Source organism: Passer montanus, unplaced genomic scaffold (assembly GCF_014805655.1).
Source record: "Passer montanus isolate IOZ18808 unplaced genomic scaffold, ASM1480565v1 scaffold19, whole genome shotgun sequence".
Lineage (NCBI taxonomy): Eukaryota > Metazoa > Chordata > Aves > Passeriformes > Passeridae > Passer > Passer montanus.
This window is the reverse complement of record NW_024366480.1, coordinates 3,860,819-3,881,635: the sequence shown is the minus strand read 5'-3', so window position 1 is coordinate 3,881,635 and position 20,817 is coordinate 3,860,819. Positions and strand designations below refer to the sequence as shown.

General features: G+C 39.9%; 1 protein-coding gene across 1 annotated transcript in view; it reads right to left on the bottom strand.

The window, feature by feature from the left end:
* The window catches only part of VPS13B (vacuolar protein sorting 13 homolog B), a 423,217-nt gene that overhangs the window by 7,128 nt on the left and 395,272 nt on the right, over positions 1–20,817 (bottom strand). Inside the window, exons 53-59 of the mRNA XM_039705990.1 lie at positions 18,021–18,139; positions 16,083–16,897; positions 11,669–11,845; positions 10,507–10,677; positions 3,850–4,026; positions 1,303–1,405; positions 394–643 (exon numbers count right to left, since the gene is read on the bottom strand). Coding sequence (XP_039561924.1) covers positions 394–643; positions 1,303–1,405; positions 3,850–4,026; positions 10,507–10,677; positions 11,669–11,845; positions 16,083–16,897; positions 18,021–18,139 — 1,812 coding nt within the window. The remainder of the gene's footprint in view (positions 1–393; positions 644–1,302; positions 1,406–3,849; positions 4,027–10,506; positions 10,678–11,668; positions 11,846–16,082; positions 16,898–18,020; positions 18,140–20,817) is intronic.

Genomic DNA, 20,817 nt, shown 5'->3' with positions numbered 1-20,817 from the left:
AACTCCCAGAAGAATAAAAGGAACTGCTTCTGCTGGGAGCTGGTAGGCACAGGGTGTAATGCTGACTTGCCAAACAATGAACACCTCGTGCATATGTAGCCATGAGAACCTTTTCAGAAAAGAGGTGGTGCTTACCAAGAACTCAAACTTCCTCTACCTTTCCCCTCAGAAAATTTCTGTCATAGATAAGGTATATCACAATCAATAAGAGGATAGAAGGGAGCAGACACATTCCTTTCATCCAAAGGGGAACAGCCAACTGTGAGGGGCAGATCTCCCAGTTTGGCACTTCAGCCTCTGGCCTCCCAGCCCAAAGATGAGTATTCCCACTGCCAAAAGCACCAGCATCAGTGTAACTTCATCTTTGAAGGGAAAAGGTACTCAAGTCTTTACCTCCAAGTCAGAAGGCACTCTCTGTTGTTTTAGCTGCACCTTCAGCAGATCTTTTTGCTGATCATCTTCCAGACAATCGATTTCAGTCACGGGGAAGGCCTGCTGCTGTGTGTCTTCACTGATGCTCACGACAAAGAGCACCTCTGAGGTGAGCAGCAAGCAGCCTTCATGCTGCTGGCCTGATCCACTCACAATCATGACATCTAAGGCCATATGAACCTCTGGCCTTCCCAGAGATTGCAGCATTTTCCTGCATTATCAGGTTAAAAAAAGAAAAAGAAGATTAAAAAAAGAATTAAGTGTAGTGCACTGGATCCTCCAGGGCTTATTTTGATCACTGTTTTTACTTAAGCCTGTAGCTATCACCTACGGATGTAAAATAAGCCAGGGAGCGTCTCCAAAACTCCATTACTGAAAGATGTAAGACTTCAGATTTAAAGAATGAATGTGAAATTGTTACTTATCAAAACTCCTCAATCACTCACCGCAGAATTGGCCTAATATCTGTGCTAGGTTAGCCTATTTCCCATCCTATTTCCTTGATAATAGAAAAATTACCCTAAGCAGTGGCTTAGAAATTCAGTGCAGAAAATAAAGCTATCTTCACTAACAGCTGTTTCTGGAGATGTGCAGTATTTTTCTTGGGCTCAGTGCAATGATAAAATAAGTAAGAACTCACTGAATACCATTAAATAAAGATCAGCTCTGTAGTTTCAAAGCTGGATGCAGATCAGCAGCCCATCATTTGCAGATTGGGTTTCTATGCACTACCTTTGTGTTTAATGTTCCTAAACAAACTGCCATAACTCAGCCTTTCCAAGGGAAGCCTTTCCTGTTAATTTGACCAGAGGCCAGAACCTATTAATAAACAATGGATGTAAAAATGAGCAATTGTCTAAATAATGTTACCAGACGTATTTGACGTGGCTGTTTGGAGCCTGCTCAACATGTTGGTCATTTGGATGAGAGCGCTGCTTGGGAAGCTGAGAAAGTCCAGCTCCATGCAAAATACCTGTGGGCAAGAGAATTCAGGTTTTTTAGTGGTTGTTTTCTACAACGCGGTTACGTGTTGCAGTGATGTCATCTGTTTAAAGCAGTTCATAAAACAGTGCAGATCCAAAATGATGTCACACCTCTGGAAGCTGTAGTCAAGATAATTCATTAAATATTACAATGCAAGAGTTGTGCACTTAACCCCCATGATCTCGCTTTAGCAAGAAACAAAAAAACCCCCACTGTGTGTTCCATGAATCAGCTCTACACTTGCAATCAGGAGAAACATAACACTCCTGAGAGCCATCACTTCAGAGCAGGATCAGACACATCACTTAGGATTTATGCAGAAAAAATCAAGACCATTGTTAACTTTCTTGCTTAATATTAAAATACTTTCATATACGTGTCACAATTGGTACAAATTAGAAGGCAAGTTTGCCTGCATTTAAATGTTCAGTTACTTAATCCAGCTGTTAAACACAGATCCGTGTACATTTATGAGATCTCCTGGGGCATCTGGTTTATTGTGAATTCTTCTTAGTGCCAGCACAGAATGGAGACTACAAGCAGCAGTTAAGCAGGTTTCTAAAGAGACTCTCCAGAGCTGAAGATGATACAGTATGTATGATTCAGATGGCCTATAAACATTCAATGATGAGGTATGGTAACCAGAAAGAATGTGTGGGATACAAAAAAATTCACAAATGGAGTAGTTTTAAAAATTTTTACATGACAGACATGGAGTAGGTTATGCAGCAAGCACTAGTGTTACATGGTTTGGTGCAAAGTTACTCTTTTACAAATGTACTTCTTTACAAATAAATTAAGAGATTTTCTTTTGTCTAAGCATTCCAAAGGCATAAGGGTGTCAATAACTTAGATTCCCTCTTACACAATGGATAATAATTTAAACAAAACATCAGCAATGAAAAAAAACCCTTTAATTTTTAGCACACATGTTGATGGTAATACTTAAAAGCAGCATCCCAATTGTAACAGTTGGCTTACCGAGGTTCTCAGCATTATGTGAGTGAAAATGTTATTTACAGATGGAGACAGAGAGAACATGTGTTTATTTCTGTGTGGTCCTCCACCCCTTGGTCCCCCCCAAGAGGCACTGTCCCACTTCCAATCCAGTTGTGGGTAAGAGTTACTTGAACTCTTGTGTATTTTCCTCTCACGCACTGTCAACTATTATTGATATAGTTTTATGTTTTTTCCTGGCTAACTCCTTTTGTCACATGGTCATGGAAAACATGATGTCTTATATACCATATCTGCAATGAAAAGTATCCCTCTACTACTATGAGTTTCTTGATAAAGACAGTAGCAGAAGTAAATCTAGAATTAAAATGTCCTGGGCTGCAAAGCCAACACAGAGACAGCTGACAACAGAAAAAACCTTCTGCACAATCTGATTTTGCTGATACAGGTTTTACACCTATGGGGTGTGCAATTCAGGAGAACAGTTATTATTTATGATCATACAAACAAGATCAAGTTGATTTGAAAGAATTCTAATAATTGTTTCATAATTTCTTTTACTAGATGGAATGAGCTGTGCATGTTGTAGGAAGCATTCTAACCTTAAGCTCTATGGGAACTACTCATATTTTAGTCAACACAACAAGCATAAATATTGCTAGTGATTAAAGGCTTAAATATTCAAGGTTTGTCTGGTATAATTAGTGAGGTGGAATTATTGACACACTGTCCTTCTATCGATATCCTGCTTCTCTTCCCTGACTGCCTCCAACCACCATTTCTTCTTAAATATTCAAGATGAAAGTGATTTACTGATACTGGAGACAAATAAATTAGTGTATTTTGATATTTTATTTTTATCTTTTACACTTTCTGCTTGTCCAGAATTGTTCCCATCAATTTGAAAGAATTTAGCACCAGTGCCATTAAGTGCTCAGTCTAGCTGGAAACCCCACCTCTGGTTGCTCTAAGGTTACCCATGTATCTGAAAACAGGACTGTCTTCTCGTGAAGCTCCAGTTTAAAGGGGATGCTCCTACTACATGACTCACTTCTTTCTCCCAAGAATGTAACTCACTCTTTGTGTAGAGATAGCCCAACTCTTTCCCTGCCATAACAAAGCAATCTCAAAATAACACTCTAATTGGACATAGTGTTGCTCTAATCCTTTTATGTCAAAAACTATTTTTCAAGCACATATGTTTCTGTAACTAATTCTACTGTATTCCAAGAATTACTTCATGCTTTCTGCATTCTCTGTTTCTGTGGCTGCGCATCGCTGATCAGTAACACAAGAGAGAAGCACAACACGATGGCGTTTCAGAAAGCCAGCAGAGCATTTGTAAGTATTTAGCGGTGGCATTTCTAAACCTTTCTCTAAGTCACACAATACTGAGCTGGATAAGTAAGACATAGTAGGTTGTATCTGAACAGCATTTTAAAATTTAAATGGAGGTGTTGGAAATATGAAACTCACCGTAACCTGTCTGGGAGACGAGCTCAGCTGCCCCTCCAATGGGCTTCGTGAAGACACCCATGATTCCCTTCCCCACACCCGAGATGACCCCTCTGGCTTTATGCCCAGCAGAAGCTTGGGCCTCAGACACTCGCTGAAAATTCCGCATCGGCTGATCCACAATCCCAGCAATTGCACCTGAAAAAACAAGAGTCTCCAGTAAGTAACGAATATATAAATACATAGTGAATATATAGATAAATATTCCATAATAAGAGGAAATATTACTACAGGACCTGAATATTGTTTGGATTAGAGACTGTACCCCATTCTTCTACAGCCATTTAGTATGTGACCAATTAGCTAAACACTATCTTAGCTTCAGTTAAGATCGAACCTTTTTTTTTAAACATTTAGATCACCTAACCTAACACTATGTTTTCCTCTTTAGACTACGTATGCTAAATGCTTCTGCTGAGTAAATTAAATTTGATAATAATTCTGAAAATGTTGGGCTAGGAATAAAATCCTCCAGTTTCAGATGACTTAAGCTGCTATGGAAATGAGATTTTCACGTAAGTGCGAGATTGACTTCATGAGAATAAAAACTGCTTGTATTCAATAGATCATTTTTATATCCTCTTCCACTGCCAGAAGTGTTCATAAGCTAATGCAACTTTTGATATATGACTAAGATTAGCAGAATTAGACTTTGAGCCTTTTTGTTACTTTTTTGTGAAAACCATCATATTTTACTTTAATGCGCATGGGTCAAACTTTTACGAGTGACATAGTGACCTTCCCAGCTTTTAGTATCAACAGAGAACTTCAACTTAAATCTTCCTAATGTAAACAGGTACGTGAGGTGGTACATTTCTTTGATCTTGAGTTTATGCTAGCCACTTAACCACAGACATGTCTCTAGTTGTTGTAATTTTGATAGATAAGCTATTTGGAGATCACTATGGGTACAAGGACTGGACAAAGCCACACCAGTCTGCCTGACCCAAGGTGCTTTGCTCAGTGAAAAGCAAGTCTGCAGGCTTCTTAGTCAGGTCTCAGTTTGCACCTGCAGCTGCAAATATCAAGATAAAACAATTATTTCAGGAGTAGGATTGAGTGTCACCCTGGTTACTAGGCATTTTCACCTCAACCTAGACATATTTGAAGTTCTGCTTTGTAAGTGGAAGGAAATCCAGGCATAATTCCACAGATTCGGACAATTGCAACCAAGGTATTTGGCCCCATGTGTTTACCAGCGTGACGTGCACTAGGCAGTGAGCTGCTAACTGGTTTTCAGATGGTTTTAGTTACAGTCACTGGATAAATAAAGAAATTGCTGACTTTGAACAACAAGAACTAATATTGTATTTGTGCATAGTCACTGTCCAAAGAAAAGACAAGGATGAGAAGCAGCACACATTTCCCCAGATCCTTGTCCCTGGGATACTATCGATCAGGAATTCAAGAAACTTGCATCCCCCATAAATGCCTTCCTCTCCTCTTAGAGAGAATTCTCCCAAATTCTGTAGCACTAGCCTTTTGACAAATTTGCACAGAAAATGCTGGTCTATCTGTGAAGTGATGCCTGGTTGTAATTGAGGTCACTCACTGAAGCTGAGTGTGCAGCTGAACATTCACCTTTTGTACCATAAAGGCCACAAAGCTTTTTCCTTAATGCCATGCCATTGAAATGATACAATTTTCAATTCATTAGTACTTACCAGCTGCTCCTGCTGCTTGACTAAAATAATATCTCAACACCACATTACACAATTGGGATTGTTTGTCCAGTCTTTTGTGCAATTGGGATGCATTTGAAGGCATAAAACAATACTTGGTGTTCTGCTAAATTACAATATTATACTATCCTGTGACCTCCTTCACCCTATCTGTTGAGGTCACCCACAACAATTGCACTTTCAGAACAGAAGTTATTGCCTTATAAAATGTAATCCACCTAAGTCCTAGCACTAGTAAATTATTTACTACAATATACTTGAGCAAAGTTATAAGGTAATAATAAGAGCCTACTCCAAAGGACCTGTGGTATGCTCCAGGCACTGCTCAGCCAGAATTAGGCTCCAAGGACAAGGAAACAGAATGGAAACTGCTGTGACTGTGTTATAGAAGAATATTTATGTAATACCCCAAATAATCCATAGCTTAATTAGCCAGTTTTTAGTAATTCCACACTTTCTGTTACTCTGGCATTTTATGCATGTTCTGAACTTGTCTGTGAAGACATTGCCCTTTTGCACCTCAAATCCTTTTGCAAATCTTTTGGTTTTCCTGCAAAAAATATATCAAATGATCTTCTCTTCCTCTGTAATTCCTTATCTTGAATTGCAACTCACTGCCAAAACTAATTTATGTGCAGTGGCCATGCCAGATCACAAAATAAACTATAACCTTACTCCTTTTACTGAGGAGTGGCTGGTTCTACCGCCCTTGCGTGGGGAATCCAGTTGTGCAGCTCCTTTCCTGTGTGCAGCATGTGTGAGCAAAGGAAAAAGACATAGACCAAAGCCTGAGCAACCTCAAACCCAGCAACAGCAAGAGAGTGGTGGCACACACGTGAGGTTCAGGGCACTCCTCACACCAAAAAATGTGCCAAGCACTTCAGTGCCCCTGTGGCTTCTTGCGTTCTAACAGAGCTCTTGGCAGCAGCACCATGAGGGATGGGCTTACCAAGAAAGTCTCTCCTGACAGATTTCAGTAGGGTATCAGGAAAGCAGAGCATGGGACCACACGTAGTGGTTCCTCCCTTCCCACTCTCGTTCTCTCTCACATGGTGTCCTACTGCTGTCCCTGTCCTTTCTCTGTAATGTCCCTCGACCAGTATTTTTTTAATTAAATGAAACCATTCTCCATTTTTCTTTTTTTTTTTCTTGCCCCAAGCATTTGATTTTATATGCATGTCCACATATGTACACACAGATTATGCATGTATAAAGAAAACCTCAATAAAATTAAACACCAAAGCAACAAAACAAAAACATATTCTTCCATTACTGGACCAAAGAGGTTCCAGCAACAACATAACATCTGCTAAACATCAGATGGGGTGCACTCTGGTTAATACATGTTGCTCAGTAACAATAAAAAAGCTACTTTGATAGCTACAAAATTCAGATAGTTCAGAGTATATCACTGGATTACTTCAAGAAGAATTTGATTACGGGCAGCAACTGGTTCATGCAGACTGACAAAGTTTGGTGAACGTAGCACAGCTTACAGACCTTGGCAAAACTCGGATGGCTTGTGACAAACTTTTTCAGAGCAAGACATAATTGGAAAAAATCCCCCACTAAGAGAAACTGGCCATGCTTTGCCATGAAGCTGGAAGCTGCCCAAGCTGAAGCCATTTTGCTTCCTTTTCTCTGTTGTCTTCCAGGGCTGCTGCAAGTGTTTCACACCAAAACCAGGGCTGAAGCATAATCTCATCACAGCAAACATCTCACAAAAATACAGCTCAAAGAAAAAAAAGCACCTGTTGCCATGCATTGATGTTGTACAATTAGTGTGGAATAGCACACAATTTCAGGATTAGCAGTGACTTGTGCTATCTTGTGTTGTAGATAGGCAAACATAGAGTGGCCCTGACTCAGTGCTAGTGTACAGCAAGAACAGCCACCACCACCTGTAATAACAAAAATCTAAGCTTCTGAAACCCTGGCTTTGCCTGCTCTATCAGGACACTTACACTGTCAGGCAATATGGATCAATTCACTTCCCCAAAAGCAGGAAGGAGTAACTGAAATGTTGAGCACTTCTGTCACTGTAAAAAATAGCTTTTTGAATAGTTGTCATCTTTTGGTTATTCAGATATGCTCAACTTCCTAAAGGCAGCCACTTCAATATAATATTTTTCACTAGGACCAGCAGTTGAAAATACAGCAGATAGTTTCAATAGTTTCTTTTACATGCTTAAAAGTTAATATTTTAAGTTTGACCCTGCCACACAAAATGCAAAAGATAGTTCCTTGGTTGGAAGTCAATAATCTAAATATTTTACCAAAAATTTCACTGCATTTTTGCCTAAACATATAAAAGAAAAAACACACCCATCATAAGCTGTTGCTTCTTTTCACGCACAAGTGTTACTAAAATGACCCAGAAATCTCCCCCAAATTAGAAAAGAAGACAACAGCTGGCCAAAGATAACAATCAAATCAAACAACACCCTGACAGTGCTTGAGTCATTTAAAATGAGACAGGACAAAGCACTTAAGAATGTACCACAGGGAACAACTTGCACTGAGGAGGAGACGAGAGTACATGATTTTGGCCCCAATTCAGCAAAGCTCTTAAGCACATGCTTAAGTGCTCTGCTGAATCAGGGCCACTGTGAGCCAGATTTTCAGAAAAATCAGAAAGGCAACTCTACTTTCTGGGTAGGTACCACAACATACCGGTGAACTGAGGACTCTTATGTGAGTTCACATAGGCACAAAATCTACATCTGCCATTGTTTTAGCTGCCTGCATGGGTCAGATGGCTTTTACGAACATGAAAGTGCCGTGACCATCGTAGAAATCACCTTCAATTTTACAATTAGAAAGTCATAAAAATTACGGCTTCAAACAGTCGTGCTCTCTGCATTTCTGTGCTCATCAAACCTTTCCTCCTCAAGGAAAATAACTGCAGCTTCACTTTGTTACGTACAAATAACCTTAAGTGTTTTTAGAGTAAGCATGTTCATGTTTATTCTGAACGCGCTAGGGAAAATAAATTGTCAGGACAGCAGCAGTTTTCTGATGTGTTTGTAGAAATTTAAACATCGGTCTAATCAAAATTTAGGTCTTGATGCAATTTATATGAATGCTGCTGCCTATACAGAAGAAACATGCTTTTAAAAAATATTTTTTAATTAAAAAACTGGTACAGAGTAAGTGGAATATTTCTGATTTCTCCCTTAGTGAGAGTTCCATACTTGTCACATCCAGCTATACAGTAACTATTTATCTGGGTGCTTCACTGACATAACTGCTAAGAAAAAAGGGAGTTAGCAGAGAGCAGTCGCTAAACAATAACCTCAGGAATAAAAACAGGACCCTAGCTTGTGGAGGAGCACTGTTTAAATGCTAATATGAAGCTCTAAATTTCTAACTCAGAGTCTGATTTCTTAGGAAATCAGGGACACTGAAGTTCTAGTTCTATTTTTTTTGTTTTGCTTTTAACTCAGGTGTAGTGCTGTGAACCACGGAATCCTTGTGCGCAGGGAGGTGCAGGAACGGCGTATTTGTGCGTGTATGTGAGGAGGTCCCAGCTTTCCTGAACAGCAGAAACTTTGCCTTGATACAGCCAAAGCTACAAAGTTTTGCTCTTTACTTCAGGCTGTACAGCTGATGTTTTTAGCTCTGAAGGGCTCCAGTGTGTCAGAAAGGGGGTATAGACACCATGTTACCTTGATGTTTAATTAATTATTGAGCCAAGATCACCAAACCATTTCAAGAGCACATACACACCAGGCTGACACAGTGCTTCTAAAAGGATAATCTTTCATCCAGCAACTCAACTTGACTCTGACTGCCCTTAGCCCAATAAAACAAGAGGGAAAAATAAAACCTCCTCCAAACTGCCTTTGATTTGCAACACCAGTAACAGCTTACTATTGGGACAGTGGCTACTAATATATGGAATTTCTCCTTTATGCACATTTCTCCCAGGACACTTGCTTGCCGGTTTACAGGCATTATCAAATGACAGTGCTTCACATAATCTAATGTTATTGCTTAAAATAATTCCCAGCAACTTAACCCAAACTTGTAACATTTTTACCACTTCCTCTTTGGGGCTTTCAGGGTTGCGGTTGCAAATTTAGGAGTTGTGTACACTACTGAAGATTAGGAAACAGGACAAATCCTTTCAAGCTTCAGCTCTTCTAACCTTTTGCACTGGGCTGCTTTTGGTCACTTTGATCTCTAAGAGATTCATACTGTTTAATACATACTGAGGAACTCTGCCAAACAATACAGTTCTGCATTCCTTTGCAGTGTGACAAGTCGAAGTAACCTAGAAAATCCAGCCCCTTACTGCAAAACTTCTCGCAGAGAATTTTTCCACTGTGGGTTAGTTTTCAAAATTGTAGGTGCTATTTTGAAATGGATAGAGAAATCATCACTTCTAACCAAACCACTCGGCTGCTTGATGAATAAAATTACACTGAATCAGGACAATCTGGGTCTCTTCGTAAAAGCAGAATTCCTCATCAAAGCTTACTTAACATCTGCACTAAGTTGAAGTGGTTTTCAAACAAACCCAAGAATCTCTGATATCTACAGTGCTGCAAAAACAAGCAGGTTCAGAAGGCATTCCTATAATTCATTGGAAAGTAAACATCAGCATGATGACGTCTTCGTGTTGAATTAGTTACAAGTCACGCTGCCCGATGCAGAATTATTCTTTTTTCCCCATTTAGATCTACATCATGTACAAATGAAAATCTTATTTCACCAAGAAAGTGCAAACCCATTCTATATCTGCAATTATTTTATCAGCAAAAATCACACACAAAAGTTGGTAAATCTTGATAAACAGTATCTAATATACATACTGTGAGGCTTTTTCACAAGAAGACACCAACCCCCCCCAGAATTTGAAATTATAACTCACAGTTAGAAAAGGCTAGTGAGCAGATTAGAAAACAATATTATCACTTTAATAGTACATTACCTAGAAGGCTAATGCCTAAACGAGAGAGCCCCTGTCTCAGTCCTTCTCCCAGGCTCTCTGGAAGCTGCCTTCTCCATTCTTCTTGTCTGTTGTAATGCTCCTCATCCAGTGACAGCCTATCCATATTCCGAGCAAGACTTGTTGCCAGATTGGTAATTGACGTCAGTGTACCTAAATGCATGGAGATACACATTTGAGTCTGGATCAAAATGCTTTAATTTAAACCACGGAGACGTTGTATGCCTCCCTGCAATGGTGAGCTTACGAGCAGAGCAGCAAGTCAAGGGAACAGTCAGCCATGTGTAACATGCTTTACTGTTTGTCAGGCATCACCACGCTGCTGCTATGGCCCGCGTCACGCCTTCTACATTAGCCTGCTCCAGGTTTGCCTGGTCGGTGGGAACAGAAACTCATCTGAACATCCTTCTCCAGTTCCCTGACTTGTGTAAGGCTAATCTAAATGGAGAGGGGGGTGATGGAAAGGTAAACAAATATTTACAGAAGGAGCCGTGAGGCCGCGTCCTGCGGGAGGCAGGAGCGGGGGCTCGGCGCAGCAGCCAGCCGGGGCAGGCGCTGTGTCTGCGGCGGCTGGAGCCACGCGATGGCACTGTTTGTACAGCTTTGCAGGGGAAAAGCTCCTCCTGGTCCCATGGCAGGCCAGCCACCGTCAGATCCCATCCACGTACTCACACAGTTATGACAACTGTATCTACTTTGTTTTTTTTTTTTTTTTAATAATAAATATGATGAGGCGACCGAGTGTAGAATTTCTGATTACTAGCAGAAGTGCAGAACACCTTTAATACTTCTGCAGTTATCACATGAAATACTTGCTGAGTGAATATCTATTTCCCACTGGGAGGTTTAAAATTCTGAAGTTTCTGAAACATTCTCATGCACTGTGGTAAAGTGGTGATCTGTTTAATACATGAGACATTGCTTGTGAGCTTGTTACATACACTCTTAGCTTAGCTAAACAGGAACTGTTTGGTTTTTGAGCCCTGGTACCAGGAATTTCAACTGGCACTGTCAGAGCAGCACAAGACAAGGCAGGGCCAGGAGACTGAAGGATGGACAGATTTTATTGCTTAAAACTTTAACAATGCATGACAACAAAACAGTAAATAATATGAAAAAACAGTAAATAAAATGAAAGCTCTACCTTTGGAAATGTGTTTTACAAATGATGTTGTTCCTCTGGAAACTCCACTGACAAATGCTCCTGGGCCTCTGGTCAGCCCTTCATAGGGGAGCCTAAAGAAATCAGCTATGCCATTCCCTATGCTTCTCACCAGACTAGCTGGGCTTCCAAGAATTTCCAACGATCCAACAACCCAGCCTGTGTGGACAAACAAGACACATGTTACAGCTGCAGAAACTGCAGAAGCAGCAGTTGTGAAAAGGTTATTCCTTAATTATCTTTTTCACACTAGAATTCATTGCATTATGAACTTCCTTTGAGCAAAACACAGGAAATAACTCATCCACTATGAATTCAGAAATGGCAATCTTTCATACTTCGTAAATCAAAGAAATCCTTTTGGCAAACTCACAAATAGCTTTAGAATTACTTCCTTCCAGGAGCTTCCCGTATTTCTGCTAAAAGTGTGTGAGGGAGGCGGATGCGAGAGCCGTGCAGCTACAGAGGATTGGGACTGCAAGCTCAGATGGTCGGGTTGGTTTTAGACACTATAAGGCAGCGTTGTGATTTCACATCCTTATGTGATAGAATTGTGACAGGGAGTTTACACTGATACAATGTACTGCTTTACGGGAGTGTGCAGGTCAATTGCTTGATGGAGTGTTAGGAAAAGGGATGCAGATTTTTGACAAGTGCTTAAGAAGTTATTTTAAATCCACCCCAACCCTTCTAAGCTGATCATTTTCTTTCAGAGTGCAGTGAAAGCCAGACAAATGTCTTCTGCTCAGTACAGTTGTGTAAACAGCAATGACATCTACATGCTGATTAGGTTACTCATAGGGGAGTATTCCTTATGCATATCCCAGGAGAAGTATCTGCAGATCTGGTTTCCTATATAAACGCAGGGTTGCCAGCAGCTTGCTGGATGGCTGAGCACGCAGCAATCTGTTGCTGGAAAGCTATTTGCAGGTCTTGTCTTTCTCAGGCTGGTAGGCAGCAGATTTATTAGGGAAACAGTGCTGCATAACTCTTTTTTTGGCAGCCCAGAGAGAGCAATTCAGAAATGGCAATAAATGTGAAACAGGAACTGTTTGGTCTTTGAGCCCTGGTACCACGAATTTCAGCTGGCACTGTCAGAGCGCACAAGGTGTGACAGGGCCAGGAGACTGAAGGATGGACAGGCTGGCCTCCTGCTTTCCCATAAGGGCCCTTGATCTGTGCTCTGCCCTCCTCATTCCCATCTCATCAGTGAAAACTCCTGCTCTCCAGATGCTTTTCTTGTTTTCTTTTAACCCCTCCCAGTCATTCCTGTGGAAGGCTGAATCATGAAACCGAACAGAAGAGAAAATGTTACTCATATGAAATGAATTAATCTCACACTATCATTCTAAGCTCCTGGAAAATCTATTATTCCTGTTGAATCTGTCCCACATTTCAGTTCTGGCAGGTTGAGAACTCCAGTACTTGTAATATGAAAAGCAGGAACCAGAGTGGACATAAGAGAGAGGGTGGAATGGACTACAAAAACAAAACCCCAGTGCTACTGGCAATGCAATGAACAGAGCAGCAACACACATTGTGGCCCACTGTCCTGGAAAGGAGCATCCCCTGGCAGTCCTTTCCTGCCAGGACCAGGGGAAGCCAGAACTCCAGGTTGGGCCTGCAATTCCCTTGCTGTAGGATTTTTAATAAATTATCTTTGCCACCGTGTGAAGTGCTGAAAAGCTGGAGGGGTGGGGGAGGTGTGTACAGACAGGAGAGATGTTCTTTCTGCTTTTTCTGATCAATATTATTGCAGTAATTCCTTAGAGCCCTTTTTACCCCCTAAATATTCTTGATATTTCTTGTCCTACGTGGTGGTGTGAAGGCAAGTGGCTACAGGGCACTGCAGGTTAGTGCCCTGGTGCCCTGCAGCATCCCCAGCAGGCACCACCAGCCTGGGACATGGGGGACTCCACCTCCACTCACCTGCTGGGCCAGCCAGCATTTCAGGAATGTAAAACAGAAAAAAATGAATGAAAATAGTTAAACACAAAACTGAGGGCTTGCCTGGTATGCCAGGGAAGGTTTGTTGTAATCTGTCCCTGCCTGTCAGGTTTGGGAAGCTCTGGATGGATCATGCTCACCCTTGGAGAGCATATGGGAATAATGTACAACCTGCAGAATGGGTGAGCCTCCTTGGCCAATGCTCAGAGCAAACCCAGTGGCTCCTCACTGCCAGCTTGGACCTCCCAGCCCTGGGAAGAAGGTCTGGGAGTAAGTCAGGAGTAAGAGAATGAGGAATTGGGAACAACCCCTCAATTCACAAGCTCTGTGTGGCATTTTACTTTGCAGAATGCACTATCATTGTCAGGTCATCATTTCCTACTTATGTATAGTAATTATATCCACTGACATGAAATGAATATGACTGTATTAGCAGAGAGCCACTGAATTTTCTTTTTAGGCAACTATAGGACCAGATGTGGTACCAGTGATATTTTTGAATAGAATTTTATGCACTTTTATATAGGGGACAACTTAATTAGAAAAGAATAGGAGATATCCATTGCAGGTTTGGCTGATTTGAGATAAGCAATGCTAATCAGCATATTTGAACAGAGCTCTCCAGCCCCATCCATGGCTTTAATGGATTCTGACCACTCCTTTGCAACACACAGGGCAACCTGATGCACCCCCTTCAGCAGCAAGCTTTGGGGCAAATCCTGCCCCCTCCCACAGCTCAGCAGTGGTCCTGCACACAGCTAACTAAAAGAGTGCATATCCCTGAGTATAAGGTATGGCTGTATGGACAGGCTGTCTGTGCAGATGGTACCAATGATTTATGCATGGAACAGTGGTGAGCAGAAGAGGGTCAAACAACCCATATTCCAGATTAATGTAGTTAACATGAAGAAGCACGAGGTTCTTTTCCATAAGAGACCAACTGTGCTAATGGTGAGAAAAAAACTCAGGGTTTGCAGATCATATGAAGCTTTTTGCTTGATTTTTTCCTTCCTTTTTTTACTGTGTTGACACAGCTTTTTGACAAGAGTCACAAAGTCTTGAACATAAACCATTTTCACTGCTAAATTAAACATTAATCAGTACAATTCACCATTTTAATCATGGTGACACATTTCAAACAATACATTTTAGTTTTAGTACTTTCAGTGGGAGCTAAGTATATATGCATATGTATTTTCCTGAAGGGAGGTTCCACCAAAGCAAACCTCAGTTCTTAATACTTAAATCTGCTTGATTTCAGATACGTCTCTGATCCCAGAGCAAGTGATGGGGGAGAAGCATTTACACTGTGGACAATATCTGGCTACAGTTTCACTCTTAATTACCAAGCAACTAGATCTGCCCTTCTGTACTATGAGATTTAACTACAGAAAAAATCCAAACAAGTAGCAAAAAGAAAAACCTGCAAATTCTGCAGGCATAATATTGCAAGAAAATAATGAACTGGTACACTGTTATGCTGCACAACTGTGCACACTGTTGTCACAACCAGCAGTGCAAGCCAGATATGCACACAGTGAAACACAATGTCAGCATCTATAAATAGATGAAATACATGTGTACAGCTTTGGAAAGCCGGCACAGAAGTCAGGCTGCAGTATGCTTATAGTCCAAATGGAAGCATCAGATCTCAGCAAATCTGACTATTAATACTGCAGGAAAATAAATCCCTTGTTTCAGTGTGAAAGATGTTACATGTGTGTGATGGTGGAGGAGCTTCCTTCTGTCTCAGGGACAAATTTTGTCCTGCACCAAGACACATCAGAGACCAGATTTCATTACATTAGTATTTATGGAAAACAAAATGTACCTGATAACTTAAAAAAGACTAATTGCTTGCTATTGATCCTATATAGGACTAAGTTACTAACAGCAAACTTCATAGTTCTTGGATCAAAGAAAAACAAACATCTGTGTGCCAGTTTAGATTGAAGGCTGTATGAAGAAAGACAGATTCCTAATCATAAACTGCAGCCAAAAGGAGTTTTAACAACAAAACAACATTCAGCCCTATAATTGACTTCTGAGCGCAGAGCAACATGCTGAATAATTTGATTAAACACTGTTTTAGGGAGTTTATGTAAGGAATGTGGGTTGATTCTGACTAGTGCTATAATATAAAATGACAAAACCTAAGACAGCCAGAACACATTTTTATGCTGTATTCAGGGTTTCAGGTGGCTAAAGCCTTCAGGTGGCTGGATAATATTTAGCACAATGTTACAAACCTTCACAGGTGTCTGCTCAGCTATTTTATCTCCCTTCTGTTGCACGACAGGACCTGAATGGTGTCCGAAAGTATCGTTACCAAACAGTGTCTAAGGAGAACAAAACTTGTACTGCTAACATCCAGGGTACTCCTCTTGAGTGACAGTCACAGAACCCTGGTACCCAAGGAGAATGTTGCTCGTTAAGGACAAGTACTGACCTGCTCTGAAAAGTGCTCCAGCAGCGTAATGCATGGCCAGGGCGTGGACGAGCTGCCTGGCCGTGGTGAACACAGGTCCTCGCTCAAACTCAGAGAAGGAGAGAGGGGTGTGGTCTGAGGCTATATACAGTTTCAATGAAGCATGAATACTGACAAGGAGATTAACAGGTTGTATTTTTAATCTTCTGAGCTTCACTGGCTTGACTAAAGCTCTTGCATGCTCTCTCACTTGTTCAGGCACTATCAGGGTGGTATCTGAAGCATTCATGGATTTACAAGCAGTTTTGTTTTCTGGAAGATATGTATCAAACAGAGTCTTAATGTAGTAAACAAAGGTGTCTTCCACATAGAGCCTAGCTGGTTTGAGCTCAAAGCTGAGGTCATTCACGTGAAACATGAAATTCTCTTCCTCAGAAAAAGCAATACAGAGTTTAATAAAGCAGTTTTCCTTATAGCTTTCCAAATCTTTGTTACAAACAATGAGATTGTTCATTCTTGACCACTGCGCGGTTTCAGTTTTCTCTTCTTGGCACAGCAGGACTGCAAAATGGAAATTGGATTTGCTGTACAACTGATTGTCCAGTTGCAAGTCTTCACAATACACTTGGAGAGTATGAAACTGTGGGAGGCCCTCCACAGAGTCCTGCTGGAACTCCTGTAACAGGGAGCTGGTGGCTGGGGCCATGTGGAGGAAAACATTGTCTGCTGTGAGACGCAGGAGTTCAGACGACACTTTGTGGTTTGTAATATCATCAAACGCAGCAAGACTCAGCTGACTGATGAACATTTTCAGTGACAGGGTCTGCTCTTGACTTCTAGACAGGAAGGAAAACAAGTTTTATTACTTCCTGCCTTTGAGCTCACCTGGCATCTTGCTTGCTCAAAGAGAGACATTCTCTACAATATGTGGGAAACTCATTGTGCAAGTCCTGCTAACATTACTGGGATTTGGCAACCTTAATCACTACTGGTGAGTAGCACCCAGGAGGTCTTCTAAGAAACAGGACAGTATGTATCTATACCAGGGTTGTTCTTTTTATCATGCAACAGGATAGTTTGGACAGGAGCATCTCTACACAGTAATTCCCCTATTACACTTTACAGAGACAGATATTAAAAAACACCACAAATACAATTTTCTGATGCTTCATGTACAGCTCAGATGTTTCACTGAAGGTTACTATTGGAGATAATCATTTCACATCACACACAGCGAGTGCCCTCCAGTGAAGGCATTACTGATGGCATTGAGGGCCTCCCCCTGCAATGTAAACTGCCCACTGCAAAGTTTCACTAGCAAATGGACTGCCAGGTACTGCTGATGACCAGTGGCTTGGGGATTAATACCTAATTACACTGCAAATAAAAACAGCACAACAAATTCCACTCGAATTGTAACAGGATTGCTGAGCACTCTGGAGCTTAAAAAGAAGTAGTATTATAATTGCACTTGAATGAAGCTGAGGACCAGATTGTGGTGTATTATGGAAGTGGGGAAATCTTCTAAAGAAGGGTGTTATAATCAAGCATGATTAATTACTAACTGTAAGGTTATTTCTACAGCTCTTGCATATTAAATCTTTGGGAGCTTGTAAGATTACAGATGGCAGGACCTGGCTAAATACATTTTAAACTGATGAACACACTCAAAATTAATTATGATGAAAAATGTCTTTTTTTTTCTTTAAATGAACAACTGAGATCCTCTTTTTGTACCAGTCATCTAATGTTTACCCTAAAGTGACATGACATTTGATGTTAGATTGTCCTTTTTTACTCTGATATACAAAGCCATATGGTCTAAACATATGCTACAGAGCAGGCAGCAGTATTAAACAAAACAAACAGTTAAGTTAAAGTTTCTAAGTCAGTTAACACTTAGAAAGCTGACTGAGCTCCCAGCAATGCTTTTAATAATCTTTTATGTGCTTTATGTACCTGTTGAGGTTGATACCAGCAGGTCCTGCTCTTCCTTCTGGGGCCAAGGTTATGACTATTGTTCCACAGTGATGGGTGATGTCCACATAAACACAGCCAAAGCCAGTTAAGAACACAATCTAAAGGAGAGGGTTAAAAACACGTGGAAAGTAACCAAAATCACTGTTTTTAATGTCACAAATTAAATTAATGTGATTAATGCCTTCTGGTTGAGATCTTCTACTCAAATCAGGATACTATTCAGGAAAAAAGTCAGATTTCAGTGATTCAGAAAATAACTGCTCTGATACTTTAAGTATTTCACTTATTCAGGGAGATGAAATTTGCATCTCATCATTCAACTGCATAACTTAATACATTTTAATAGGACACTTCTCCAGAAAAAAAAAGCAAGACGTGCTGGGGAAGGTAGAGTTTATATGACAAGAATAAAGAGGAAATTTTAAATTTTTAATTTTTAAAAAAAATTTTTAATTTTGTATTTAGCAGAAAGGCATTTTCCTGGAGCTCTAAAAAATCCCACTTTCTCTAGAAAACAAACCCTAAACTAACATTATGTTGCTATGCCCTAGCTCAGAGCTGGGTGGATGAATGGCTGATAGCATCATGTAAAACACAAGAAGACTGAAAAGTAATTAACATTTTGGATACATGAAAACTTGCATTAACAACTCAAGACTGAAGCCATTATTAAGTCATTTAAACTGGTTTGTGAGAACACCTACACAGGCAAGGTGCCAGCACAAGAAAATGGCAAAAAAATCTATTGGAAAGCAAAAAGCAACTAAAAAGGCAGGAAAAATGGAATTTGATAACAGGTTTATGTCTTGCTTACAGGTGAACAAACTTTCATTCTGGACAAGTTGTCTTTAGGAATATCCTACTTAAGAGAAGTGATGTACTGCTTTTGAGGCTGGTTTGTGAGAACACCTACACAGGCAAGGTGCCAGCACAAGAAAATGGCAAAAAAAATCTATTGGAAAGCAAAAAGCAACTAAAAAGGCAGGAAAAATGGAATTTGATAACAGGTTTATGTCTTGCTTACAGGTGAACAAACTTTCATTCTGGACAAGTTGTCTTTAGGAATATCCTACTTAAGCGAAGTGATGTACTGCCTTTGGAGCTTAATTCTGCAATATTTTCATGCAAGTTTAGTGTTTCTCCAGAATATAAAAGATAAAGATCTTTTAAAGGTTTGGAAAATTCACAGCAGTCCTTGTTAGAGCAAGCTGGCTTCTCTTTTTTTGAAAGGTTACTATCAACACAATTGTTCACTAAATTGCAGTGACAGAAGCTATAATATAATGGAATGCAAACTTGAGAAATAACACAAAGATATAGGGTTGGCACAGGTAAAATAAACAGGTATTTGTCTTGAAGAGTCTTTACTGCTGTTAAGTCACCAGAAGCAAAAACAATTAGATGTTTAGTAGGATCAGCACTTAAACTGATTTTTAGGCTATTCATAATAACTTTGTACAGATAATTAAGTTTCATTAATCAAATTTCTTATTCTTCTGACAATTACATATAAGAGAATTTCCAATTTGGATATGTCAGTTTTAATCCTTTGCTTGTCTGGAAGAGATTCACAATCCTACATGGAATTGGAGAAAAAAGGACATGTACAGAATTTTCAAAACTCTAATTATTCTAAATAAACCTCCACTGATTACCAATTGAAAATTGGTAATTTTTAATTCCAATTTTAGATTATTCTGATGATAAATACTTCATTATTTATTAAGTTATTAGTTTTAAATAATTTTAAATTTACTTTCTAATAGAAAAAGAAGTACCTATCTGTGACCACATAGAAGAAATACAAATTACCTAAGATCCTTTAAATCCCATTTATTTCACAACCTGAACTGAATTGTATGTGACACTATTAGTATATTCCTTATTCACTTATATTCATAGTTTTCAAAGAGAAAGACAGACTTAGAAATCCTGGGAAAATTTTCAACATGTACATCCTAAAGCTTCAATAACAGAAGGCTATACTTTTTTGGAGAGCTGTTCAAGTAGACAATGATCCCCAAATGTTGTCTTAGCATCTAATTCCTTCTAGGAGCCAGATACTTATAAAGAACCCTGGTCTGGCATAACATTAATGACTGAAATTTGAAACCCTGCATTGCTTGACTGGCTTGCTGAATGGAACTGAACTACTTGCTATATAACATAACACTCAATAATCAAGAGCATTTTGTGATTTGTGCCCAGGGAAAACATCTGAAACTAGTATTTCTTTCAAAGAGCCAAGCAGTTTATGTTGATTCCATGTAAACTAATGACTTCAAAGATGGAAAAAATTCCCATCAAAAAGAATTACTCCAGTCAAGGAAGCTTTCATTTACCTCAAGATCCAGAGAAAAATAACAGAAGGAAAGAAAAGGGAGGGGTTGTTTTGTTTTAGAAAGACATGAGTAGCTTCTGTGAAGACACAGAGGGAAAATGACTGTGATGATTCCTACAATATATTATTATAATTGTCCCGTGATAATTAAGTCACCAAATTTTTCTGGATCCTGTGGCATTCTTGGCTTACAGAGCCCAGAAATTTTCAAGACTGATTTTTCCAGGCAATACCAGGCTCATTAAAAAGTGAAATAAATCAGTGTTATAAAGCCTCTACGTTCAATCTAGCTATCTTCAAAAAGAGACAGTAAAGAAGATGGTTTGTGTTCTAAAACTTCCACAGGAAGGGGCTTAGTTAGGCAGGAGAGTTCCCAGGAGTTAAATACCAACAGAAAGGATACACTTATTGCAGAGGAACAATGCACTGTACAGG